Source organism: Coptis chinensis, chromosome 8 (genome assembly GCF_015680905.1).
Source record: "Coptis chinensis isolate HL-2020 chromosome 8, ASM1568090v1, whole genome shotgun sequence".
Taxonomy (NCBI): Eukaryota; Viridiplantae; Streptophyta; class Magnoliopsida; order Ranunculales; family Ranunculaceae; genus Coptis; species Coptis chinensis.
This window is the reverse complement of record NC_141463.1, coordinates 32,493,727-32,517,473: the sequence shown is the minus strand read 5'-3', so window position 1 is coordinate 32,517,473 and position 23,747 is coordinate 32,493,727. Positions and strand designations below refer to the sequence as shown.

At 39.0% G+C, this 23,747-nt stretch overlaps 3 protein-coding genes across 3 annotated transcripts; all 3 read right to left on the bottom strand.

Annotated features, from left to right (window-relative positions):
* Window positions 1-2,659: 2,659 nt before the first annotated feature.
* LOC147481141 (acyl transferase 4-like) lies at window positions 2,660-4,558 on the bottom strand. Its single transcript, XM_086580298.1, has 2 exons — window positions 4,058-4,558; window positions 2,660-3,649 (listed from the first exon to the last, which is right to left on the bottom strand). The coding sequence occupies exons 1-2, from the start codon at window positions 4,463-4,465 to the stop codon at window positions 2,774-2,776; spliced, it is 1,284 nt and encodes a 427-aa protein (XP_086436424.1). The 5' UTR covers window positions 4,466-4,558; the 3' UTR covers window positions 2,660-2,773.
* Window positions 4,559-6,909: 2,351 nt separating this feature from the next.
* PDE320 (pigment defective 320) lies at window positions 6,910-23,671 on the bottom strand. Its single transcript, XM_086576316.1, has 5 exons — window positions 23,350-23,671; window positions 21,043-21,289; window positions 19,944-20,295; window positions 8,314-8,642; window positions 6,910-7,231 (listed from the first exon to the last, which is right to left on the bottom strand). Exons 1-5 carry the CDS (start codon window positions 23,625-23,627, stop codon window positions 7,034-7,036), a joined length of 1,404 nt encoding a protein of 467 aa, XP_086432442.1. The 5' UTR covers window positions 23,628-23,671; the 3' UTR covers window positions 6,910-7,033.
* LOC147481140 (uncharacterized) lies at window positions 11,061-13,458 on the bottom strand. Its single transcript, XM_086576180.1, has 5 exons — window positions 13,115-13,458; window positions 12,693-12,865; window positions 11,872-12,576; window positions 11,731-11,743; window positions 11,061-11,606 (listed from the first exon to the last, which is right to left on the bottom strand). The coding sequence occupies exons 1-5, from the start codon at window positions 13,314-13,316 to the stop codon at window positions 11,179-11,181; spliced, it is 1,521 nt and encodes a 506-aa protein (XP_086432306.1). The 5' UTR covers window positions 13,317-13,458; the 3' UTR covers window positions 11,061-11,178.
* Window positions 23,672-23,747: the final 76 nt, after the last annotated feature.

The window sequence follows — 23,747 nt, the reverse complement described above, 5'->3', positions numbered from 1 at the left end:
AGATATCTCAGTATGACATGGCCCCCCATAGTGTACTTCAACCTTCATAGTGACACTTCTCACCTGTTATTCGTTGATTAAGTATCGATGCGTATATGAATGCGAGTAGTATGTTTTTTTTTTGTAGTAAACTTTCCGTAATACTTAAACTTTGACCAGTAGTTCTACATTGTCATGCAACCAACGAGGTGGAGGGCTAATCCCAGCATACTTGTTGGCCCATTTAGCTACCTGACTCGCATCTTTATTACAATTTCTAGCTATCCAAAAGAAATGAACCAGTAAGGAGGTGTTTACTGCATGATAATCCGTAATTGTTGCTTGAATCTGATTATAATTGTCTTCAAAACTCCATAGAAAACTGTTATCTTTTGTTGTGAGAGCTTTCATTAATCTTTGGTTATCACCGAGTACCACCAAATTTGAAAGTTGTAGTCTCTGAGCAAGAAGTATGGCCAGTGCAACACCTTTACATTCTGCTTACATAGCACTTCGCACCTAAACTTACTATAAACTGCACCAAGTGTACTTCCATCTTGTCGTTTGCATACAGCTGCTGCTCCTCTGCCTGTTTCTGGCTCATAGGCTCCATCACAAGAAACCTTGTGCCAGTGCTCATACTTCACTCTCTTCTCAGTACTGAACTCTATAGGGATATACAACTTAATTGTACTTACTCTTTACCAATTATCAAACTATACAAACTTTTTGTCTTGTACTTCTTAGTTAAATCCGAGCCTAGTGTAGATACACTATGTCTTTAAGACATATTTTTCCCCTCACAGTGCTTGAAGGTTGATGGGAAATTGTCTCCCAAGATAGAACGAATTTCCTTTTATAGAAAGCTATCACTTCAATTCTATAGAATCAGCGAACTCAACATAGTATTTGACTAAGAACAGGAGGAGAAGAGAAAGATCAGAACTCTGTGTGATCTGGTGTGTCTTTCTCTCCAAATTCATCCACTATTTATAGGTGAGTGGTGCCTCTTCGAAACAACACAGTGACTCTTGGAAAAAAGTAAGTAAATCTTTGAAAAGTCACATGTTTCAAAAAGACATACCATTTCGGCATAAAACACTGTTTCGAACTAGTGTCTATTTCGAAATGTCACACCTTTTCGCCATGATGCACTGTTTCTAACCAGTGTATCCTTTTGAAAATGTTTTTCTCACTTTAGGTACTGTTTCAAGATAAATCCATTTCATCTCAAGTGGGATAACTTGGGAGACCAATTACTCATTCATATCTCAATGCATTTGTGCAAATCCATTTTTCTAACAAACTCTATTTCTTTAGAATTACTCTCTGCATTTGTATGAGTTGCAACTGTTTTGTAAGGCTGAGTCCAATGGCTCCCTATCCCTTTAAAAGTAGTGTTAAAGTCAATAAAGTAGAGCTAAAGTCAACAAAATAGAGCTAAAGTCAACATATTTTACTCTCTATCATTATTTTTCTATGTATATACACAAAGGATTTTTACTTTTCTATCTATTTTTACTCTATATATGAAATAGAAATAAATAGATTAAAAAATAGAATAGAAGAAAATCCTTTTTGTTTATGTATATAAAGAGGAAATTAATGATAGAGAGTAAAATCTGTTGACTTTAACTCTACTTTTAAAGAAATAGGGAGCCATTGGACTCAGCCTAAGCTTCAGTGACTCGTGACGCATGAGAGTGTGTGTGACCATAGATTTTTTGAAAGCTAGATTCTTTTTTTTCAAACCGAATCATATTCCGGGTTTTCCAAATCTGCTCTAAAAGACATAGTGCATAGGTCTTTGGGCATACTGACCTTCCAAGTCTTCTTTCTTCAATCCCCATTCTAGCAAGGAATCTAGTGCCACTCTAACATCTTTCTTTTCGTTGTGCATCATTCTTTGTCCGAGAATAGATCCCATCCAAAGTGCTCTGGCCCTTTCACAACCTATAAAAAGTAGTCTGTTCCAATTTCTTTTTGTCATTAATTATGTTAAGCACGTTGGTTTAGCATAGGCTATTGATTGAATAATAAAGAATCGCTTGTCACACAGGCCCATTGATACAGGGTTTAATTATTTATATTGGTATAGTAACTGCTTCAATTTATGTTACGTATCTTTTTCTATTTAAATCTTAGGAACTTTTAGTCTGTTGAATTGAGAAAGCCTTTGTGGAGCATTTTGACAGCAAAGAATTTGGGGGGTTCTTCATCGAGGGTTTCTACCAGACCGCTGAGCTCTATTCTCCCTCCCTTAGCTTGTCTGCAAACTCTATTGGAGCTTTGGGAAAAGCAACGTGCATCTAGTGCGTTATTCCATCGGTTGCTTGGAGGGGCCAAAACTTCTTGTTGACACCCGAGGTGATTATTGAGATACTGGCATTCCAGTCAAGAAGGGGAAACTCCATCAGTCCCCCATCCTAAAAACAAAGAGATCGAGTTCACAGCTTAGTTTTGATTAATTAGTAGCATGTTATTGGTGGCAAGGTATTAAACCAGTCTCTGCTGGGAATGCATCAATATTTCTAGAGACTTAAAAGTACAACACGGTAGTATCAAAATGCATTATTTCTAAACTTTGACAAACTATATTCTATGTGCACATCTTTTCAGAATGGTTTGTAAACATGTTCTATGTGTGTTGTTCTCGTATCCATGGCTTGACCCAAAAGCATCGGTTTAAAGATCGCTTATCTGCAAGGAAATTAAGTAATGATTTTCAACAGACATATTATTTGATCGAACAATATACTTGTAAGGTTGTTGCTATAATTATTAATAGTTACTCCTACAACCGAGACAAAGGCTCCTTCTTGTAGTAGTTAACTAAAGCCGGTAGGTGTTCCATCTTGACACACCATGTTAATAGACGAATGCCCTTCTTCGGTGTAGGCGGTAGTCCTATTGTCAAAATGGGTGCAATACTAAATCCATGTGTTGGAAAGACATGGACTGGAGGTCCCCATCCATAGTCCACCTCTTTTATCCCCAAATGACTCCAATCTGTGAGGCTAAGTGTGGTGTAAGCAAGGGGATTATGAAATGAGCCATCAGTAACATTCAGCTCCTCACTTTTCAACCACTTTGTAAACTCAGTTGGAATTCTTGCTTTCGCATCTTTAATGAGTTTCACAACCTCTGCGGTTGACGCCTCTACAAGCCAACCACTTGAGCTTGTCACTGTCATAGGGAATACGAAGTTTCCATAGTAGCCATCTGGTAATGGAGGGTCTGACAAGTGCCTTGTATTGGGAAAGAATACCAGGTGGACAGTGGTGTCTTTCGGAAATTGAACGGCCCGAGTTCGATGGCACCAGATACTAGCAGCAACAACGTCGAAAGTGGAGCAAAGTTCACCAGTCAACTCGAAGAATTCATTCTTGAGTTTGTATATTTGTTCCTCAGAAATGTCGATGGAAGCATGTGCTAGTTGATAGCTTGGTGTGGGTGGGGGAGGTAGTAGTTTTGACTCTCTTAAGACATCAGTCAGCCATGCCGGAGCAGGAAGTGTTTCTCTGTCCCAAACAGGTGCAATTGTGGGATGCAGAAAACCTCTAGCAAACTCGCCAACTGCACTTAGAAACTGAATAGCTCCCAAACCGTCGCAAACACTGTGGCACAATGTGAACCCTATTACGAATCCTTCACATTTGAAAACTGTCAACTGCACCAATAAAAAGTAACTAAAAGAATTCAACACTCTGATTTTAGCTGGCATATTTCTCACTAATTCAATTTGATAATTGACTAGTATTTGTATATAGGAAGTTTGAAAATAAGATGGCCGGCTGGCAATACTCTATCTGCTGGTGCTGACTACCAAAGTCGGTAAAACTTTTGGGTGATAATACCCGAGTTCTGGTGATCGAACCCTGCCAGCATCAAAGAGTTACTGATCTCATTTAAAACAGGCTTGTCAATCAAAAAAAAAAACTCTGTATCTAAGTATCCAACATATATGCAATATGCAATGAGCTAATTCCAAATGTACCTCCATTGTACTGTGCAAATCCTAAAGTGAAAGATGAAAATTAAAGTTTGAATTTTAAGAAGAATTTTTGAGTTATAGTACCTGAATTTGCACGAGCGGGTCCATGCCATGAGCTTCTGGTGGAGGGGTGGCCAGGAGATCATCATGCGGAACCAGAAGAATATTATCCAAGTACATATGATCTCCAAGGCTGCAATCACTGAAAGCCTCGACAAACCACACTCCTTCGCGAGTACAAGCAACCTGAAGCTCACCATCGGAAGATTCTTTCAGTCTTCCTGCAAGTGGATAATAAGGAACTAGTGCTTTGGACAAGGCTTCCCTTATGACCTTGGCAGGTTCATGTCCATATTTAAATACGAAAAGTGAATGAACCCTGACTCGAAGGTTTGGCAAACTATCGATCACAGAAAGATTGAGAGTGCCAGAGGGTGTATACTCAGATGGTTGAACGGCAACCCCTGATGATCTGGTCACTACGAAAGTCATTGTCGAAAGCTACCTGGGTGACTACGACGCACTAGAAATTATTCAGCCAAACACATGCATTTATATAACATATATATTTTCTTAAACAATTTGCTCTGGCCCAATCGAAAAGCACAGAATAACTGAAGAATATGTGAATATACACGAACTAGTTAGCCGAATGGAATCTGTGTTATTCACAACAGGCACTCACAACAGGACAACATCACTACTAGAGAAAAATGCACAGAGAATAATAGCAATTTTTTTTTGTAATCTCATAGCCCTTTCTTCTTTTAAATCGCCCTTCTACCCCTTCAGATTCTCTATTTTAAGATATTTGGATTGCATGCTTGGCCATAACTTCGCTTGGAATCACAACGCACCAGGACTTTCAGGCTATGATTTCCTGTTCTAAAGATACTATATTTAATTACTAGTGCAGCAACGGGACTGCATTGTACAATGACTGAAGTACTTCTGATTTAGGACTATTTGAACTCAAACTCAAGCATGAGCAAAACCAATATGCAATGCTGATGCAAACACTGACTTTGCCCATTGCGAATGAAAGTGAAGACACTGCATTTATTTACATATGGACATGAAGGCATGAAGCTGTCAAGATTGTAAAATGACATAAAAATTTCGATTCCGTTCATTCATTTATTATGAATTCGTGTAAGCTAATATTACTGTCATACTTTATTTTAATGAATAAATATTTCGTTCGCAGTTGACTCGTTTCACATGCCAAAGGTTTGTGATGGGAATCACATTCAACGAGTGTTAGCGATGGTCTTGGAGCTGCAGAATTTCTGAACGCAGTAGGAGAGTTTGCTAGAGGCAGTTTGCATCCCTCAGTTGCACCTGTGTGGCACAGAGAAGCTGTTACAGTGTCCTCAAGGCTTATTCGCGACGTTGGAAAACCAATAACCCAACAATCACCCATTTCAAGCTACCAACTAGAACACGTCTCCATCAGTTTTTCTGAAAAACAAGTCACCAAGCTCAAGGAATTCTTAGACTCGACTGGAGACTTCTGCTCCATGTTCGACGCTGTAGAAGCTAGTATCTGGCCCGATAGAACTCGAGCCATTGACTCTTGTTCATACACACCAGTTCTTGGACCTGCCATTGCAAAAGGGTACTATGAAAACCGTGTCTTTCCAGTGACGGTCACAACCTCAAGTGCATGGCTTGTAGCCTTGTAGAGGTGTCGAATGCAGAGGTCGTCAAAGTTATTGAAGATGCCAAAGCGAGAGTTCCAGATGATTTGACAAAATGGGTGAAGAGTAAAAAGTTTGAGCACGGTGATAACACATTTGCTTTACCCCTCACGTACACCACTGTGAGTTTCAGAATAGGGACATCCAATTAACATTTTACCAGTGCAGTAGCATTATGCCAATTGGAGTTGTTGGATTCACACCTACACCTAAGAAGGGCATCCATTTGATTACGTGGGGTGTCAGCGAGGCGGATATACCATGCTTAGTTGATCGCATGGCGAACCTATCTTGAAAGCCACTGTTGCTCGTTGCAGCTTCTAAGAATATAAGATTAAGCAATTATTTGCAAAAAAAAAAGTGTCCTTAAGTCCATTATTCAGCCTGTCAAATGTCATAAAACATTCATTATGTACTCCCATTGGTTATGCAAACCAGTTGCATATAAAAACATGGGTTAACTAGTATTACCCCCCACTAGATGAGCCAATTAGGATTTCTCCCCCACTAGATGAGAAATTAGGGTCTCTCCCCTAAATACACACAAAAAAAAAAGTCAAAGTGGGTTGACCGAAATTTTTTTGTGTGTATTTAGGGGAGAGACCCTAATTTCCCATCTAGTGGGGAAATCCTAATTTTAGTGGGGTAATACTAGTTCACCCTAAAAACATTACCAAGTGTGGTTCGGGTTACATTTCTCTTTTATGAAGTTTATCGACAAGATCCACCCACAACTCCCAAAAGAACGCCTCCTTATGTATCTACAGGTGGCCTAGTGCATCTCAAACCTGCATGAGTGTGGCTTGAGATACGTCAAATCAGTATTAACGGTAGAATTTTAACTACATGCAGCAATGTCTCCCCTATATTGTGGGGGTGCAACAGAAACAGTACATCCATTTCGATCAACATGTAGGCTGTTGTATTTATCAGCCACTGGTTTAACGGGAAAACTGCAAGGGCACTTGGTGATTTCCCCTAGCTCCAATGGAAGTACTAAATCCTGCACTAAGCACTTTTCATGTGTAAAGTGTCAATTAGCGCAGCTAAAATTGACCCTAGGATTCATTAACATCTCTGACCTACATGCAATCTTAAAGCAAGTCCTAAATAAGTCCACAAATGCCTTCCTAACTCTGGTTCTTCCATGGTGTACAACTACCAGAATTGGTTTATTTGAAGGACGCCTACTTGGATCACCAGTTCACGACTAGCTAAGTTAGCAAGATCTAGTCATCGGTCAACAGAACTATATAAAAACAAGAAGAGATCATCTCCTTAAGCATTCTAAAAACAACAAAGAAAACAGAATTAAGTAAAATCAATTCACTGTAACTGGTAAAACGGAAATCCAAAATGACTAGGTCTCAAAGAATCTTAGCTCAACCATGGCTTCTCTATTTTTCGAAGAATACCAGGCAACAGCCTTTGCAGAACCAAGAACTTTCAGTGCATACTCAAGAGAGTAGACTGTGTCATCCACCTGGGGACACCTATCTCTTCTCGTCAAGTCAAAAGCAAGGCTTGAATCTACCCGAAAACTAAATTCTCCAAAAATCTGTCACAAACAAACAACGAAATGCAGATGCATTGTTTTGGTCACTGCTTGAGAAAGCGTATACATAAACAAGATAGAGAAATAAAACATAAATACAACACTAATGACAAGTTTGTTGTATATAACTCCGAAAAAGTAAGTTGTGTCATTCTAGTGATACATTTTTATCAGCATCAGATAAAAATACGCCGTTTGATAAATTTCACAAAGTAGATTTCTTGAGCTGGCTACCAGAGTTTGTCTGTAAAGAAAGAATGCATGTCCCACATTAATTATAGTGGGTTTCCTGGGCCTCAGACCCAGCCCATGATGACTCTCACCTTTAAGGCATAAGCAGCCTTTGTTGAATTTGTACTCAAATCCTGTATACTGGAATGATGGAATCATCAAAATAGCCTACTGAATATTCACTATTGAACACTTACAGAATCTTAAAATAAAACTACATAAATAAACAAAATTCCCAAAGGTTTCAGCTTCTCATCCCAAACAAAATCCTGTCTACACTTTGTTCGGTAGTGCTATAAGAGGCTCTGGCTTCAAATAAGGAGAATGCTAAGTGACTTTTTTTTTTTTTTTGACAAATTAGGATGCTAAGTGACATTGACTGATTGACACAGGTACATATTTTTCAATATCCCAAAGTGTCAGTCGCGCATCTTGAAAGCATTTTATAAGGGGACGCGGTTGTGCTAGTACTCTGTTCAGACTAAGTAATCCGAACTCCTGTGAATCTATTTTAATTGGTAATCATAGGTATCTTTACATTAACCCCAAACATCACTCGCGTCCGTTCATAGACCATAACCCCTGATTTAGATGGGTAAAGTATCATTGCCCTCGTCCCCTTTTCTTCTTGTCGCATCATCCAAACATCACTAGGAAAATAAAAAATCCCCTATCTCTCCTTATATCTCACTTCTATCTTCCTTTTCTTTTTCTTCTTTTAAAATTTGCATCAGCGTGTCTACGTGTGTCCGACAACTGTCAGTGGGTTCAAAACAGATTATTTTGAAAAAAAAAAGAAGTGCTGATGGTACATTAGATAGGTGAAAGAGGCTGACAAAGAAAAATAATATTACCTGTTGCTGAAACGACAGGGTGACTTTGGGGCAAACTGCCTGAACAGCCTCCAAATCAGGTCGTTGTGACTTGTAAAGATCTTGTGCCAGACGAGCAGCTCCAGCAACAAGGTTCGAACCAGAGGGAAAATCCAGACGGGCATGTGCCCTTGTAAGATCAAAGAAAAACCTCTGGAAATTCCCATGTTGCGCGGTACATGACAAAGACACAAAGAAATCACCTAAAAGGGCACATTTGTTTTCAGGGCGACAAAAGTTTATGCCAGCAAACCAATCTTCTCTCTGTGATCTCATTGAACTGTCTCCAAGGCTTGCAGTTAGTACAGTGCCTACGGGATGGGAATGAAACCTTCTAAGATTGAATAACATTTGTGAAGAACATAAAAACAGATAGGCTTGCAGATGAACAAATACTGATACAACAGAAACCAAAAATTTAAGAAATACAAATTTCAACATAGAATAACTCAATATACATCGACCAGTTGACAAACTGGACATATAATAACATCGAGAACAGCATGCAATATACCTGGCTCTAATATCACTTTCTTGAAGGGGGGGGGGGGGCTCAGATTCTGTACATGAATACCACTACTGGTCCTACTCAACGTTCATATGGATTCATTGTGCTAATGTCCATGGGGTGTTTCGGGATATATGGAGGTCGCAAAATATTAACAAAAAGGTGAGCCTACAAAGAAAAAAAAAATGAGAAATCAATATAAATTTAGCTTTCTGTTTTTAAGAAAGCAGAAAATGCATGCCATAATGATGCTTCAAATATGAATATTGCATTAAAGATTGTGTTAGAGGCCGAGGGCCTCAGGTATTGTGGAATGTGCAGCATTAAAACAAGTGGATAATGTAGTACGAGATAAAGGCAGTGGTCAACTAAGGTGTTCTCTATAAAGTAGAGCGCTTCAGGGATTCTCTACTGCAGAGGTAAATGCAATGGTTCTTCCACCTGACTAGAAGGACACAGGTAAAGAGTTAGATGAAGATATATAGTATGAGATGAAGACATGTAGGATTCACATAGAAGCTTTGATTGTTGGGAATTTCAGACCTTAACACAAAAGAATTGGATTGCTCAGTAGTTGGGTACAATGAGATGAAGAAGAATTTATATAGCTTGTTTACAGGAAAGAAAATCTGGTAGAACGGAACATGTGAGTTTTTTATGGATATAAACTCTATTTAATAGCCTGGAACTTTCTTTTCATGGTAATGCAATTATGTAGTAGAGTTTTCCCATTTTCCCACCATGGGTGTTTAGGGTTATGAAGTTTTTCTGTGGTTTCGATTGGAAAAGAGGATTCAAAGAGTAGAGAGGTCCGATTCGCTAATTAAGATTGTGATTAAGATTCCACTAAGTGGCTTTCTGGATAGAATTTCTACTGGTGCTAAATCTTGAGTAGGCACTGATCCCTTTTGATATCTCTAATGTAATTCTGAAGTATGAAGGGCATTTCTGGTAGTCAATACTTTCTAAACCAATAAAGTAAAAGGGCAGAAAAGAAAACTTTCTCAGAATGTTGTAATAAACATTAAGAACATTTTCTTTTCATGTTGTCATCATCCTACACTCCTATCTAGAACAGCTGCTACACAAAGATGTCGTAAGTTGTAACCATCTTTTTTTATTCATAAAATTCACTTTGTATTAATAATAATGATGCTAAAAATTACAATGTTATTGGATACAAGTAGCAAGGAGCTAATTGACCAATTTCACTGTCCCCCAATACCCCAAGAGCTGGCTCATATCACTATCCCATCCCAATTGCACGTGAAATCAACCAATCTTACACCATAAACAATGATGTAGCACATGCTCAATCAAACAGAAGCTCCTTGATCTCCCCTATTAGATTTTACACATCCTCTACTCCTTCTGTTCAAATATCCACATGTTTCTTTCTTTCCACATTATGCACATAATTGCATTTGGAAATTGATCCGCTAACCATTTGCTTTTGTTTGATAGTGGACTGGAAATGATACTCTTTTCCAAAGCCTCCTTAATATTAAATGGTGGTGCCCAAGTAACATTAAAAGACACAAAGAAGAGTGCCCAAATCCAAAAAGTGAAAGGACAAATAAGAAGAAGGTGGTCCGCGTCTTCCTCCACTACTTTGCAATACATGCACACATTGTCAATATTAATACCCCTGAGATTCACATAGTCAATGGTTTGAATGCTATCCAAAAAAGTCCCCCCAAAAAAAGAGAGCAACTCTATGTGGGATGGAGTTCTTCCAAATCCTCTTGAATGAAAAATTAGTGATCCTTGCATTCGCCACAAGAAACACCAAGGCATACTCCTTAGGCAAAATGTTGTAAAATGATTTGACGGTATACACATCCTTGTCATCCCACACCCATAATCTCTTATCCACTTCTCCAACGTTTCTAACCAATTCGTTAATTGCAAGCAAGAACTGTTCGTATCTTTCGATTTCACAATCATTGAGTCATCTTCTAAGTGTCACGCTCTAATTTACACCATTAAGACCCCTTTAGCCCGAAATTAGAGCTTTCTAATTTAAAGCAACTCAGCAAATTCCACCAAATTGTTCTTTAAGCGAAGTCTCCCCCATCCAAATGTCATCTCTAAAAGATTTTTTTTTTTTTTTTTATCAGTAAAATTAGGACATATATATTGATAAAAGAAAAACAATTACAAAAAGGATGAGATATCCAAACTACAAATAACAAAAATAAAAAACTTAAAAACAAAAAAGAACATTCCCTAAGTTCCACACCTCGAAACCTACTACCAAGAAAGAAAAACATCGGAATCAGAACATGAATGACTCCCATCTACACACAAAGTACTCAAAAGGAATGTCTTTGGTCTCCTCATGCGCCATAGACCAGAAAAGAAAGAAGGCCATTAATGACCATAATGACCTCTCCCAAAGATGCCTCAACTCCCTCGAAGTGTCTGTTGTTTCGCTCCAACCATAGTCCCCACAAGATGGCAGAAGGAACCATACTCCAGATTCTCCTCCCCTTCTGTGAGTGAGCAAATACATTCCAAGAGGCTAGAAGCATCTTCACTGTACCTAGACACACCCATTGAACCCCTGACATATGAATAAAAGCACTCCATACCCTCCAAGAGAAAGGACACAAAATAAAGGTATGGTTAACAGATTCACCATCAGACAAACATAAAGGACATAAATTGATCAAAGCTTCCTTGAAGCATCTCTTACGAAGGTTATCAATAGTTAACACACGACCCAAAGAGCACACCAAACAAAGAAAGCAACCTTGGAAGGGACCTTAGCACCCCAAATAAAATGGCTAGGAAAGAAAGACAAAGGTGTAGGAAAAGGAGGGGGACGAAGACTGAGAAGCGCGAAGTAAAAGGATTTTGTGGAAAAACTCTCATTTTTGTTAATAGACCAAAGGCGTTTATCTTTGTCCGGTCTCACAGACAAAATAGAATCCAGTTTGCTTGTGAGTATCGCCGCACTCACTATGTCTCGGTCTGAGAGTTCTTTATCAATACCTAAATCCCATGAAATACAACCATTATCCTCTCGCATGAAAACACAAACTGGGCGATTCTTGAAGTATGATAAAGCATATAAACGAGAGTAAGAGAGGTCTCTCATCTAACCAAACATCATCCCAAAACCTAAAACTCTCTCCATCCCCCAAATAAAATCTAATGTTCCTTTGGAAAGCCACGAACACTTTGGAAATGCCCTTCCAAACCCCACAACCATAAGGAATGGTCACAAGACCGCTAGCCCAGCCAAAGCAATCCTCCCCAGATCTAGATGAGATAACCTTCCTCCAGAAACTCTCTCTTTCCTCCCCAAAACGCCATAGCCATTTGCCTAGCAAAGCTAGGTTGAATTCATGAAGCATACGAAGGCCCAAACCCCCATCTTGCTTAGATAGGCATAGTCCATTCCACCACACCAAGTGATATCTATGCCTATCTTCAGTGTCATCCCACAAAAAGTTTGCAATAATGGACTCGATATGGTGAGAAACACTTATGGGTAAGCGAAAAAGGGACATGTAATATACCGGTAAACTAGATAAGGCGCTCTTTATCAGAATACCACGATCCCCCTTGGAAAAAACACGCCCTTTCCATCCGGCAAGTTTCTTACTAAAACTCTCAATAATCGGGTCCCAAATGGCTTTAGATCTATACTTCGGGCCCAACGGAAGTCCTAAGTATTTAGACAGTAGAACTCCCGAGGTGCATCCATTGAAGGAGGCCAAACTATCCACCTACCCCAAAAATAGTGCTTTTAGACATGTTTACTCTCAAACCAGAAACCGCCTCAAAGCAACATAAAAAACCCCGAAGGTATCTCAATTGCTCACCCCCCCTCCCCAAGAAAAACCACAGTATCATCCACAAACTGTAAATGAGAAACAAGGACCTTTTTATAACCTACCCTAAAACCCTCAAGCACCCCTAACTGATTTGCTCTCTCCACCACCTTACCAAACACCTTGACAACTAAAGGAAAAAGGAGAGGTAATAATGGGTCCCCTTGCCTAATAACTCTCGATCCTTTAAAGAAACCAGCAGGTGAACCGTTAATAAGGATAGAAAAAGAAGCTAAAGAAACACATCTCCTGACCCAACCTCTCCATTTAGCCCCAAAACCCATACATCCCAAAATGTAGTCAAGAAACTCCCAATTGACATGGTCATAGGCCTTTGTTATATCAATTTTGCACACCATGCCGGCCTCACCACTTTTATTCCTACCGTCAATGGCCTCATTCGTGATCAAAATCCCATCTCAAATCTGACGACCATGGACAAAAGCCCCTTGTTCTTGTGAAATCACTCGTGAGAGGACCTTTTTTAACCTAACAGAGAGAACTTTCAAGATAATCTTATAATCCCCACTAATAAGGCTAATAGGGCATAAGGCACTAATACCCTCCACACCTTGTTTCTTTGGGATGAGTTTGATAAAAGTAGAAGAGATTGTGAGCCAAAAAACTTGTTTCATAAAAGTCCTTTACCATAGCCATAAAATCCAGCCTCACTACATCCCACACTTTCTTGAAAAACTCAATCGGGAAACCATCACGTCCCGCTGACCTATCACTTTTTAGCCACGACATTGCCTCCAAAACCTCCTCCTCATCAAAGTTTTTTTCTAAAGCTTCATTCTCCTCCTCCGATAAGTGATTCAAACTCAAATCATCAACATGAGGTCTAAACTTTTCCAGCTCGGAATACAACTTCGAATAATAATCCACTACTTTCTCCCTCAAACAATCCTCTCCACTCACCTCCTCACCGTTAATCTTTAAACTCTCCAAATAGTTCTCTCTATGTCTAGCACTTGCACAAATATGAAAAAACTTAGTATTGGATTGGCCCTCTTTGAGCCAACACACTCCTGATTTACATCTCCACGACTTCTCCTCCAAAAGAACCATCTTCTCAAAATCAGCCCTCAACTCTTGCCGCCTGCTCCTCTCTAAACTAGATAGGGGATCCTCCTCTTCTTTCCGATCAAGATACGTAATGTCTCTCAAAAATAATTCTTTTTTTCTATTCACCCTACCGAACTCCGTCTTATTCCATTCCTTTATTTTATTTTTAATAAACTGCAATTTCTTGGCAAAGCGGATGCTTAGTCTATCCCCATCCTGGTTCTCCTTCCACCACTCTGCAATCCTATCTACCAACTTAGGGTCAGAAAACCACATAAGCTCGAATCCAAACAGGGTAGGTTTCCCACCACCACCTATCTTCTTAACCAAACAAACAAGATGATGGTCGGAGGCAGAACTAGAAACCACAGCTTGGTACAGCAGTGGCCACCTCTCTTCCCACTCACCACTCACTAAGAAGCTATCTAACTTAGACAAAATGGGATTCTCTTGGTCTATTAGACCAAGTGAACTTCTCCTCCCCGGAAGAGGGAAGGTCCAAGAGCTTGCACCTTCGCACCCACTCCTCAAAACCCCTCATGTGTTTGGAGATCCAACAACCTCCCTTCTTCTCATAAGAAAATCTAATCACATTAAAATCACCAGCCACACACCACGGACCCCCCTACTAAAAGCGTAAACATCATCCAACTCACTCCAAAAAGACGGAAAATCAACTTCTTTATTATTTGGGGGTCCATACACCCCCTGTCACCACCTTAAGCCCATCATCCCCCACAAAATTGCATAAAACGGAAACTGAAAAAAGAACACATGATGTTATCGGTAACCTCAATTTTCTCTTTGTTCCAAAAGACACATACTCCACCCCTAGACCAAACAGAGGGAAGCTCGAGCCACCCAATGTCCTGAATACCCCAAATCTCTCTTGCAACGACATGCGAAAAACAATGGAGTTGGGTCTCTTGCAAGATAACAATGCTCGGTTTCTCTTTCCTAATCTCCTCTTTGATTCCTGGTCGTTTCTTCCTTTTACCCAAAACCCTTATATTCCAAGATAAAATCTTGTGATTCATTGGGAAACAATGTTCTTCCCTCTCCTACTACTACCCGCTTCAACCTCTTCACCATAGTTAACAGAGGAGGTAAGTCTAAGCAACTCCCTTAGTACCTTCTGAGAATATGCCTCTCCCTTCCTAGAAAGTCTATTCTCATGTGTCCCCTTACCTTTACCTCCACTCTCTTTATTCACATTACGCTTAACTGGAGATGAAGTAGCCGTCGTGAAAATCGACCTAAGAAGGTCTTGGGCGGCCTAATTTCTTCTCTCACAAATCAAACCCGCCGCCTTGATAAGGTCATCGGTGTGTTTTGACAACCAACTAGCCAAATTGTCATCCTCGTCTGCTCGATGGAAAGCATTTAAAGGAAGAACCTCCATTATATTCTCCATACCACCCTCCCTCTGTTCGTGGTCATTACCAAAACCAGACTCACAAGGATTGACCCCGTCTACACGATTCCCTCCTTTATACACCGAATCAGACTCGGAAAATCTAACCATTTGTAACAAGGGATGTGATGTCACACCAGATTCATTGTGTTCATGCTCAGTGATAATGGCCATATTACTCAGTCTCAATGATGCTTTAGTTATCCCAGGCTGAGCCATAGTGAGTGAGGATACCTCCATGTTAACAAATCTGGATGTATCCATGTTTCGAAAGATAGGACTTGATAGCCCGCCTTTGACTAGGCAAAAAGGAGAGACCTGATTGCAAACACCAAAAGGAAGATCATCATGAACCACATTAATAAAAAAATGAATCCTACTATTGGGAAGCTTAAAAAGATCAGACACAGGAGATAGAGGAGAAGATATTTCTAAAACGACGTTGCCGGAAATTGACTCGCCGTTGCCGGAAAGAAAAGTAACCCATTTAGCAAAAGTATCCCAACCATTAGCGATGCCTCTCCAAAGAGTGATACCAAACGGGTTTCTAGGTTCCTTGATCAAACATTTCCTCCCTCCCCCTACTTGTTAGCCACCACTTTCCTACACAAGTGATTCTCTACTTCTCCGTATCTTCAAAACCACTTACCAACAAAGCTAGTTTCGTTAGCAAAGCGTGTTTACAACTCAAGTCACTCTCTTCTTTAGGAAGACACACTCTATTCCACTTAACAAAGTGAATTTTCAATTAATTATCTCCTTCGTTACCCACCCGATAAAAGTCTTCTAAATATTTTTTTCAAACGTCTCATTACAACCAAAGAACCTAGGTAAAACAGGAATACTAGAGAGAGTGGACTTAATCAAAGCCAATCGCCTTAGGAAGACACTCATCTTTCCACCCCACCAAACAAGAAGTAACTTTCTTTATCACCTTGCTCCAAATATCTTTAGATTTGCTTTTAGCTCCCCAAAGGCCCAAACCCATATATGTAGTAAAAAAAAAATCAACACCACAACCTAACACATTAGCAATCTCCCCCAAGTTATCCACCAAACCAACACAATATTTCTTAGACTTCGACAAGTTGATCTTGAGGCCGGTCTGAAACCAAACAAAAAGGTTCTTGAGAACACGCACTGTAATACTAGTAAAGAACATTGTATCATCCACGAATAGCAAGTGAGAAATAGAAAAGGCCCTTCCCGATTAGATGCTTTGAAAGCCATCAAGCACACCATCATCTACTAAGTAGTCATCCTCTACTAAGACTGGTGACCATGATAAACAAGAAAGGTAAGAGACAATCACATTGCCATAATCGCCTAGAATACAAGAAGAAATCATGTGGCACACCATTATTTAGAGTGGAAAACCAAGCCGTAGAGATGCAAACTCTAATCTACCGCCTCCAAACACTACCAAACCCCATTTTATCCATAATGAGAAACGTCCATGACACGATCGAAAGTTTCATGATGTCTATTTTGAGAACCATGCCACCAGTACCCATATTCATCTTAGAGTCGATCAATTTATTTATTGGCAATTAAGCAACAACCGAAAATTTGCCTCTTTTTAACAAAGGCATTATGACAGTTAGAAATGATACCTCTCATGACCGCCTTCAATCTCATAGCAAGAACTTTGGTGGTGATTTTGTAAACTGGCCGAAGGAGACATATGAGTCTATAGTCTTTGAGTTTCTAGGCTCCTCCCTTTTTTAAGATTAAAGTGACAAAATAGTATTAAGCTTTAAATCAAGAAAACCCTTGTCATAGAATTCCTTCACTAGTTGCATCACATCAGTTTTCAAGAAGTACCAACATTATTGTAGAAAGCTAAAGGAAATCCATTGGCCCCCAGTGCTTTGCCTAACAAAGGAGCTTCCAACATTATGCTATATTGTAAGAAAAATTCTATCAAGATTAATCCCTTCCAATCCTAGCACCACCTATTTGGTTCTTTATAGAGAGTTTCATAAAATCCCGCCACATGATTAGTAATAGCATCTCTATCCTCCACTAGCACACACAATACAAAGTTTTGGGAGATCATTGGTTCTTCCCCTAGCCTTTGCCAGACATGATGCAACCGAGTGATTTGCTATTGCTCGATTGCTATCAATACTTACTGGTTGGAGAAGCGCTGCCCATACTTCTCTTCTGAAACTACAACGCAACATGAGATGGTCTATTATTTCGTCTTCTTGATCACATAATACATATAGCGGGGATACATCTTTCCCTCTTGCTCTCAGCTAATCCCTTGTAAGAATCTTCCCTTGGAGCATAAACCACAAGAAGAATAGCACTTTAAGGGGGCACCGCTACAGCAAGCCAAGATAGAGTAGATGGAGACACTCCTTGAGGGGAGTATTTTGTACCCAGTGTATCTGAAAACACCATTTTCTGAATGCTTCCATGCCCATTTTTCCAGGCCATCCAATTAGGAAAACCTTGAGAGGGCTTCCAGCAACCTCACCACCCCCTTCAATGTACCAATCACGTACACCATGACGCAGTTTGAGATCCCACGGTAGCTCAAGGTTTTTCACAACCATGAGGTCTTGTACTAAACCACCCTTATCACTTGCATTCAAAATAGAAAGTCGAACTCATCCATAAATGGCCTGTCCATACACCACGAATCTTTCCAAAACCTAGCTTTATCCCCTTTCCCAACCTAAAAATTTGTGTTCTCTTTGATTAAAAATTTGGCAGCAAGGATGCCGCGCCAAAGACTACAAGCATAAGTGTTAGTTACATCTCGTGTTACATCTTGCGGCCAAGATTCCACTTCAGAACTCCATACTTCGCCAAGATTACTTCCTTCCACAGACCGCGATCATCCTTGCCAAACCTCCAGACACACTTGCCCAAGAGAAACCTATTTTCAAGTGCATATTTTGTATGTTAAGACCTCCCAAGTATTTCGGCTTACAAACACTATTTCATGCGACGAGGTGACATTTTCTACTTTCCTCCGAAGAGGCCCATAAGAATCTCTCGATATCTTTTCTATTTTCTTTGGCAACACTCACAGGAATAGTGAATATGGAAGATGATAGATAGGAATGGAAGCAAGTGTACTTTTGATGAGTTAAGCGCCCTCCCTTAGATAACATCTTCCGTTTCCATCCTGGAGGCTCAAATCCCTATTTGCCTCTGTTTTTCATCTTTAGAAGAGCTTGATATTTCATCCGTACTGGATATTCTTCTTCAAATTTCTCAATATGGTAATCTAATACTTTGGATAAAAGATGTACTAAGCATCTAAGCTCCTTGAAATTCATAGAAACTATTCCAGAAAACCAAACTCTCACAAATTGAGCTACAGTTGCTTTAACGAGAGGAAAAATATTTTATATTGATTTTTAAAAAAAAACTTCATAGATAACATGTTTCACAGTAACTTATTTTCGTTTGTCATACCATTTCGTATATATCATATTGCATTTTGTATTCTAAGATACAGGAAAAAGTAATATATTTCTATTGAATTGTTTAGTTTCTATTGAACTGGGTCACCAGTTCAACCAGTGGGTCATTGCTCGGTATTATATAATTATATTTGTTAATATACCTCATAAGTTTAGTATTGCCGGGTGGTTTTAGAGCTAGTTTACTGCCACCAGAGTAACAGGCCAAGGTTCAAATCCATGCGTGTTCAGTTTTTCACAATTTAAGTAGTACTTTACAATTAAATACGGTTATATTTACTATACTGTATCCCAAACTAACCAACACAAGTTGAAGTAGTGTACTGGTAAAGCATTTGAGTAGTTTTCTATGCACGCAAGGTTCGAGTCATTGTACAACCAATTCCAATTTTAATATTTCTAACGTTATTTATGGCCTGGTGATTCAGTCTAAACCATTTGGGTTTAAGCGGATTGCACTAAAACTGGACGAGTTAACCGGGTTCTACCTGGGTTAATTGCTTAAACGATCTGCTAAGTGACCCAACCCGGATTGGTGACCGGTTCACCGGGTCAAACCACTGGGCCGGGCCGGGTCTGATAACACTGGTATTTTGTACTGTACAATACTTGCAACTACAGATTGATCCAGTATCCAACCTGCCCAAGAACAAATAACTTAAACGGTTACCATTATACCCCACTTAAAGAAAACCTCAATTACAAGAAAATACACCTACAATCTACAGGTCAATCTCCCACCCCCGCCTTTCTTCCAACCTTGGAACCACCCATTTTCCCCCATCAATGGAGACAAAACCACTTCTGAAGACTGTTCCCTTTTTTCACTTATGGATATCGCTTTTGCCTTCTACTCCACTGCACTCAAGCAACCACTTAAATTCTTAAAAAGTGACCTCTGTTTTTCTCCCAGTTTTGATGTAAATTTTACCTCATGTAGTAGAAAAGGATGCTCTTCGCGATGTGAGATGGGTATAATTGTAAACTACACTTTCATTGATCAATAAATCTGGTGGACATCTAACTAAACCCAATTTATCATACCGCAAGATAAGATAACCAACATATACAAGTCAAAAGAACAAAATATTTCCAAACAAGATATATAGATGTTTCCTATACTCAACTTATCTAGCATGCCAAGGGCAAGTATGCAATTTAAGTTGCAAAAGGAAAATACATGAGGGGGCAAGGCAGATATTCACTAACAAATGACAAACCCATGTCTACTGGATTATCATTTTCCTTACCGCATAAAACTTATTCCTTTCGATAATCTACAGGTTAATTGCATTAATCAGAATTTAATTCCAATAACTGAAATATCTGTAGCTTACCTAGAATTCCTGATGCTGATAGATGTGGATCTGAGAGGAACACATCAAATGGTTGCACCATTTTCAACTTCCCTTCTTTGCTCCTCCATATATCAATATTCTTCTTGACTGAAAAACCAGATTTGAAACATAATCCAGGATGTAAAGCTGCATGCTCAGCTACCTGATCACTATAAAACTGTATTGGAGTCCCTTTCTTGCGGTGTACACAAAAATGATAGCTTGACCCAGAATCTGAAGCAATGGAAGCAAAATCTATCTCGACCAGTGATGGCACGTCCCAGTAAGTGCCTGTATTATCTATAAAAAGTCCAGGCCATGCTGCTTCTACTTTTAAATTGTGATGTGGAAACTGCAAGAATTTACAAACCAAATCCTTGTCAAGCAGCATATTGGCTAAACTTTTGGTCCTCACTCCTCAGCCAAGTTGCTAAGAAACGATATTTCACCAAGACAAGTAACAAATTAAGTATATAGATCCAGGTATATGCATCCTTTCATCTGTACAACCATATGTATACCGAGGAATAGTAAGATAAGAAAAAGTTTGAACTTGAGTCTTAGCAACAGAGACCATGATGACTGAAGAACATAGGAGAAACAAAATATACTCTGACATCCATATAAAAGCAACATGGCATCAAGTTTAAAAGGATACTTGGAAGATGAAGATGGTGCAAACGCAAATAACTGTTACCAAACATAATTTGCGCCCCTTAAAGTTAACTTGATAAATACAGTAGTTCCTATTGATGATTCCAGTACTAAATGATGACATGTAGTTTCAATAAAACTTGTGTCTTAGATACTTATATGTAATCCCACCAGCAACAGACAGATCTACTCTACCTAATTCATCACAAGGCTACAGGAATCTCAATTCCCAAAAAAGGTATTGCTCATAAGGAATTAGAAAGAATTTATCCAGTGGCCTACTAGTTAAGACTTAAGACTTGGGAGGTTGGGCCTAGGGTCTTAGGTTCAATTCCCACCTTCACTGGGGGGGTAGCGAATGCTCTAACTATCAACAAAATAATAACAATAATAAATAAATACATTATAACCAAGAAATTACATCCACGAGAAAATGACCACTTGCCTTGTGGTGATAAACTGCTTTGCTTCGGCGTGTTTTCTTGTCGCCATATACTTCTGAGCTCACAAGGAATGTGTCATCAGGTGTGATAAAAAACTCTGAGCAGAGACCAAGGGCATAAAAGGACTTGTCGGAAAGATGATTTCCAAGATTTTTAAGCCACGAAGATTCCGCTGAATGTCTCAATCCAGTCTCTGTCACAAAAGATACTAATTTCTGTAGATTGAACTGGCCTAGCACAGTAGCAAACCTGTTTGGCTTCAAACCAAAAATATCAGTTAATATGAACTAGGGAGGAGATTCACAAAAAAATGAAATAAAATAAATATAAAAAGTAAAAAATCTCCCATCACAGTTTAAGATAGTTATCAATATATCAACACAAAGAACCAAAAACATTAGAAGAATGGTTCAGGTTTTTCAAGTTGGCTCCCAGTGTGAAGTACCCTTCAGCTGGTCTTGGGGACCAGTAATGTGCTATAAAAAAACTGGACAAGAAACTGAAATGTATAATGAGATCGAAAAAAATTCAGGACGTCCATCCCAAAATATACTAAGTTTACTAGTACAAGAAGCATGAAACTCAAAGGGAGCAACACTTGATAAATCTCGGAAATAAACTCGCCTCTTTTTTAGTTGACTCGTCTGTGATATCGTTTTTTTCTTTTAGATTTTTCTTTATTCAGTAAAGTGAAATATCATTGATAAAAGAAAAGTAGGCTGGACGGGGGGGGGAGGAATTAAAAATAAAGCAACCCAGAAAAAAAAATCAAAGAATACAACCCATCCCCCCATGTCTAAGAACGTAAGACGGTCTAACCAAGCTACAAAAGACTTAAAAAAACATCATCTGAACTCCTTAAAGACAACAGACCATTGAAAAACTATACATGTGAGAAAAATTGTTTGATGAGAAGAGTTCCTCTACAAATGGTTCAAGAGATTGAGCCTCAGCAACCTCTTTCATCCACCGGCAAAGTGCATCGGAATATACACTACACATATCTTGATGCTTTTTGACAGTGGATGGGAAGAGGTTGCCGAGAGCTGATTTCTTGTTTAAAACATGTTACCAAAACTATTATAAACTTTTGAGTTCTTTCAGCCCTTCTGTTATTCCGTATATACTGTCTATAATGTTTCAAGCTCATCCTAGATGATTATCATAATGCTTCTGCTTATACTACAAACAGTATGACGCAAGCATTCATGTTATTTATAAAGACCTCGAGCACTGAATAGAGAGCTCCTCGACCAACATTCCCAGTCCTCTTAGACCAAATTGCAAGTATTTTACATTAGTTTGGGTTACTAACTTCGATATGATATAAGGTCTATCGACATGATTTTCTGTTTTCTTAACTAAGTAAACGAATTTTGGACTTTTCCCCAGTTGAGACTTATCCTGTTTACTACTTTCATTTATTCTCTCTTCTTTTACAGAAATTGTGCAAAGTGGTTGTCTTCTATGTTAGGTCTTTCCACAACATTTTGCTTGCAGCAGTTTGTAGATCACGCACTCCCCAATTACCATGCACTATTTTGACTTCTCAAATCAGTACTGTAAAATTTTCACCTCAAGTCACGTCACCAGTGGTGGTGGATCCAGAAATTTGTTTTAGGTGGGGTACTCGAATAATTGACAATTTGTCTCTAATTTTGACAATCTATAGGACAAAGCGAAAATTATTTGTTAATTTTTACCAGGGCTGTCCATCATCTGCACCAATTAAATTCCCATAACAAATCTTTTGTGAGATACACCTTAACATGGTGACAAGTTCTATTAGAAGAAACGGGAAGATGACAAGCTAACGAAGGAGAGTAAGATAGACCAATATATTCTGTAATATACAGAATTACATGACAGAGTAAAGCAGGATAGACCAATATATACCGCAAGATACAGACTCATAGAATAGAGTTAAATAGACCAAGCTAACTGCAAATCCTACTTGCATTACAAAATGTAAGGTGTTGCAATCGGCCGATTGTATAAGTAAACATATGCTAAAAAAATTCTCAAATTCTACGTGGGGCATTCCAATGGTGGCAAGACACAAAATAATATATGGTCGGTTTTCTACAGTCTATAGCACATTAGCAAAACATAAATAGCACAGTCTATATGAACAATTGTACCACAGCCAAATTCTTGGGACTTTATAAATTAATATTTTACATTAGTATTAATATTGTACATTGTTTATGAATGTGTGACATTTGGGCTCAAAATGTTACTACTTTACAATCATACAAAACAACAACAACCCATACAAGTAAATGTACTAAAAGTGGTGAAAAATGTACCAGTTGTCATTGAATGGCAAGGCGAAAACGTGTTCGAGAGAAAGCCCATTGCCACCAGTAGTAGTATTACCACTACCATTATAAGAAGGAACAAAAGGTAAAAACATGAAACGTTGCAAGAAATCAACTTGTTTTGGCCTAGATAATTTAGTTCCTCTTGATAAGCCAAGTGGTAATGGGTGATTAGGAACTGGACGTGCAATACCATCTACTGTAACTGGTGTTGATAAGTCTAGATCCCAAAACCCACCATCCATTACCCATCTCAATTTCTTCATTTTTTTACAACTTCTTCAGTCTTGACTACTTTCTTTTTAACGGTTTTAAGCTCGACATATCGCGGGCATATCGTCAATTTTAACTGGTATTTCGAAATGCCCATCTCCTCAGACATTTGA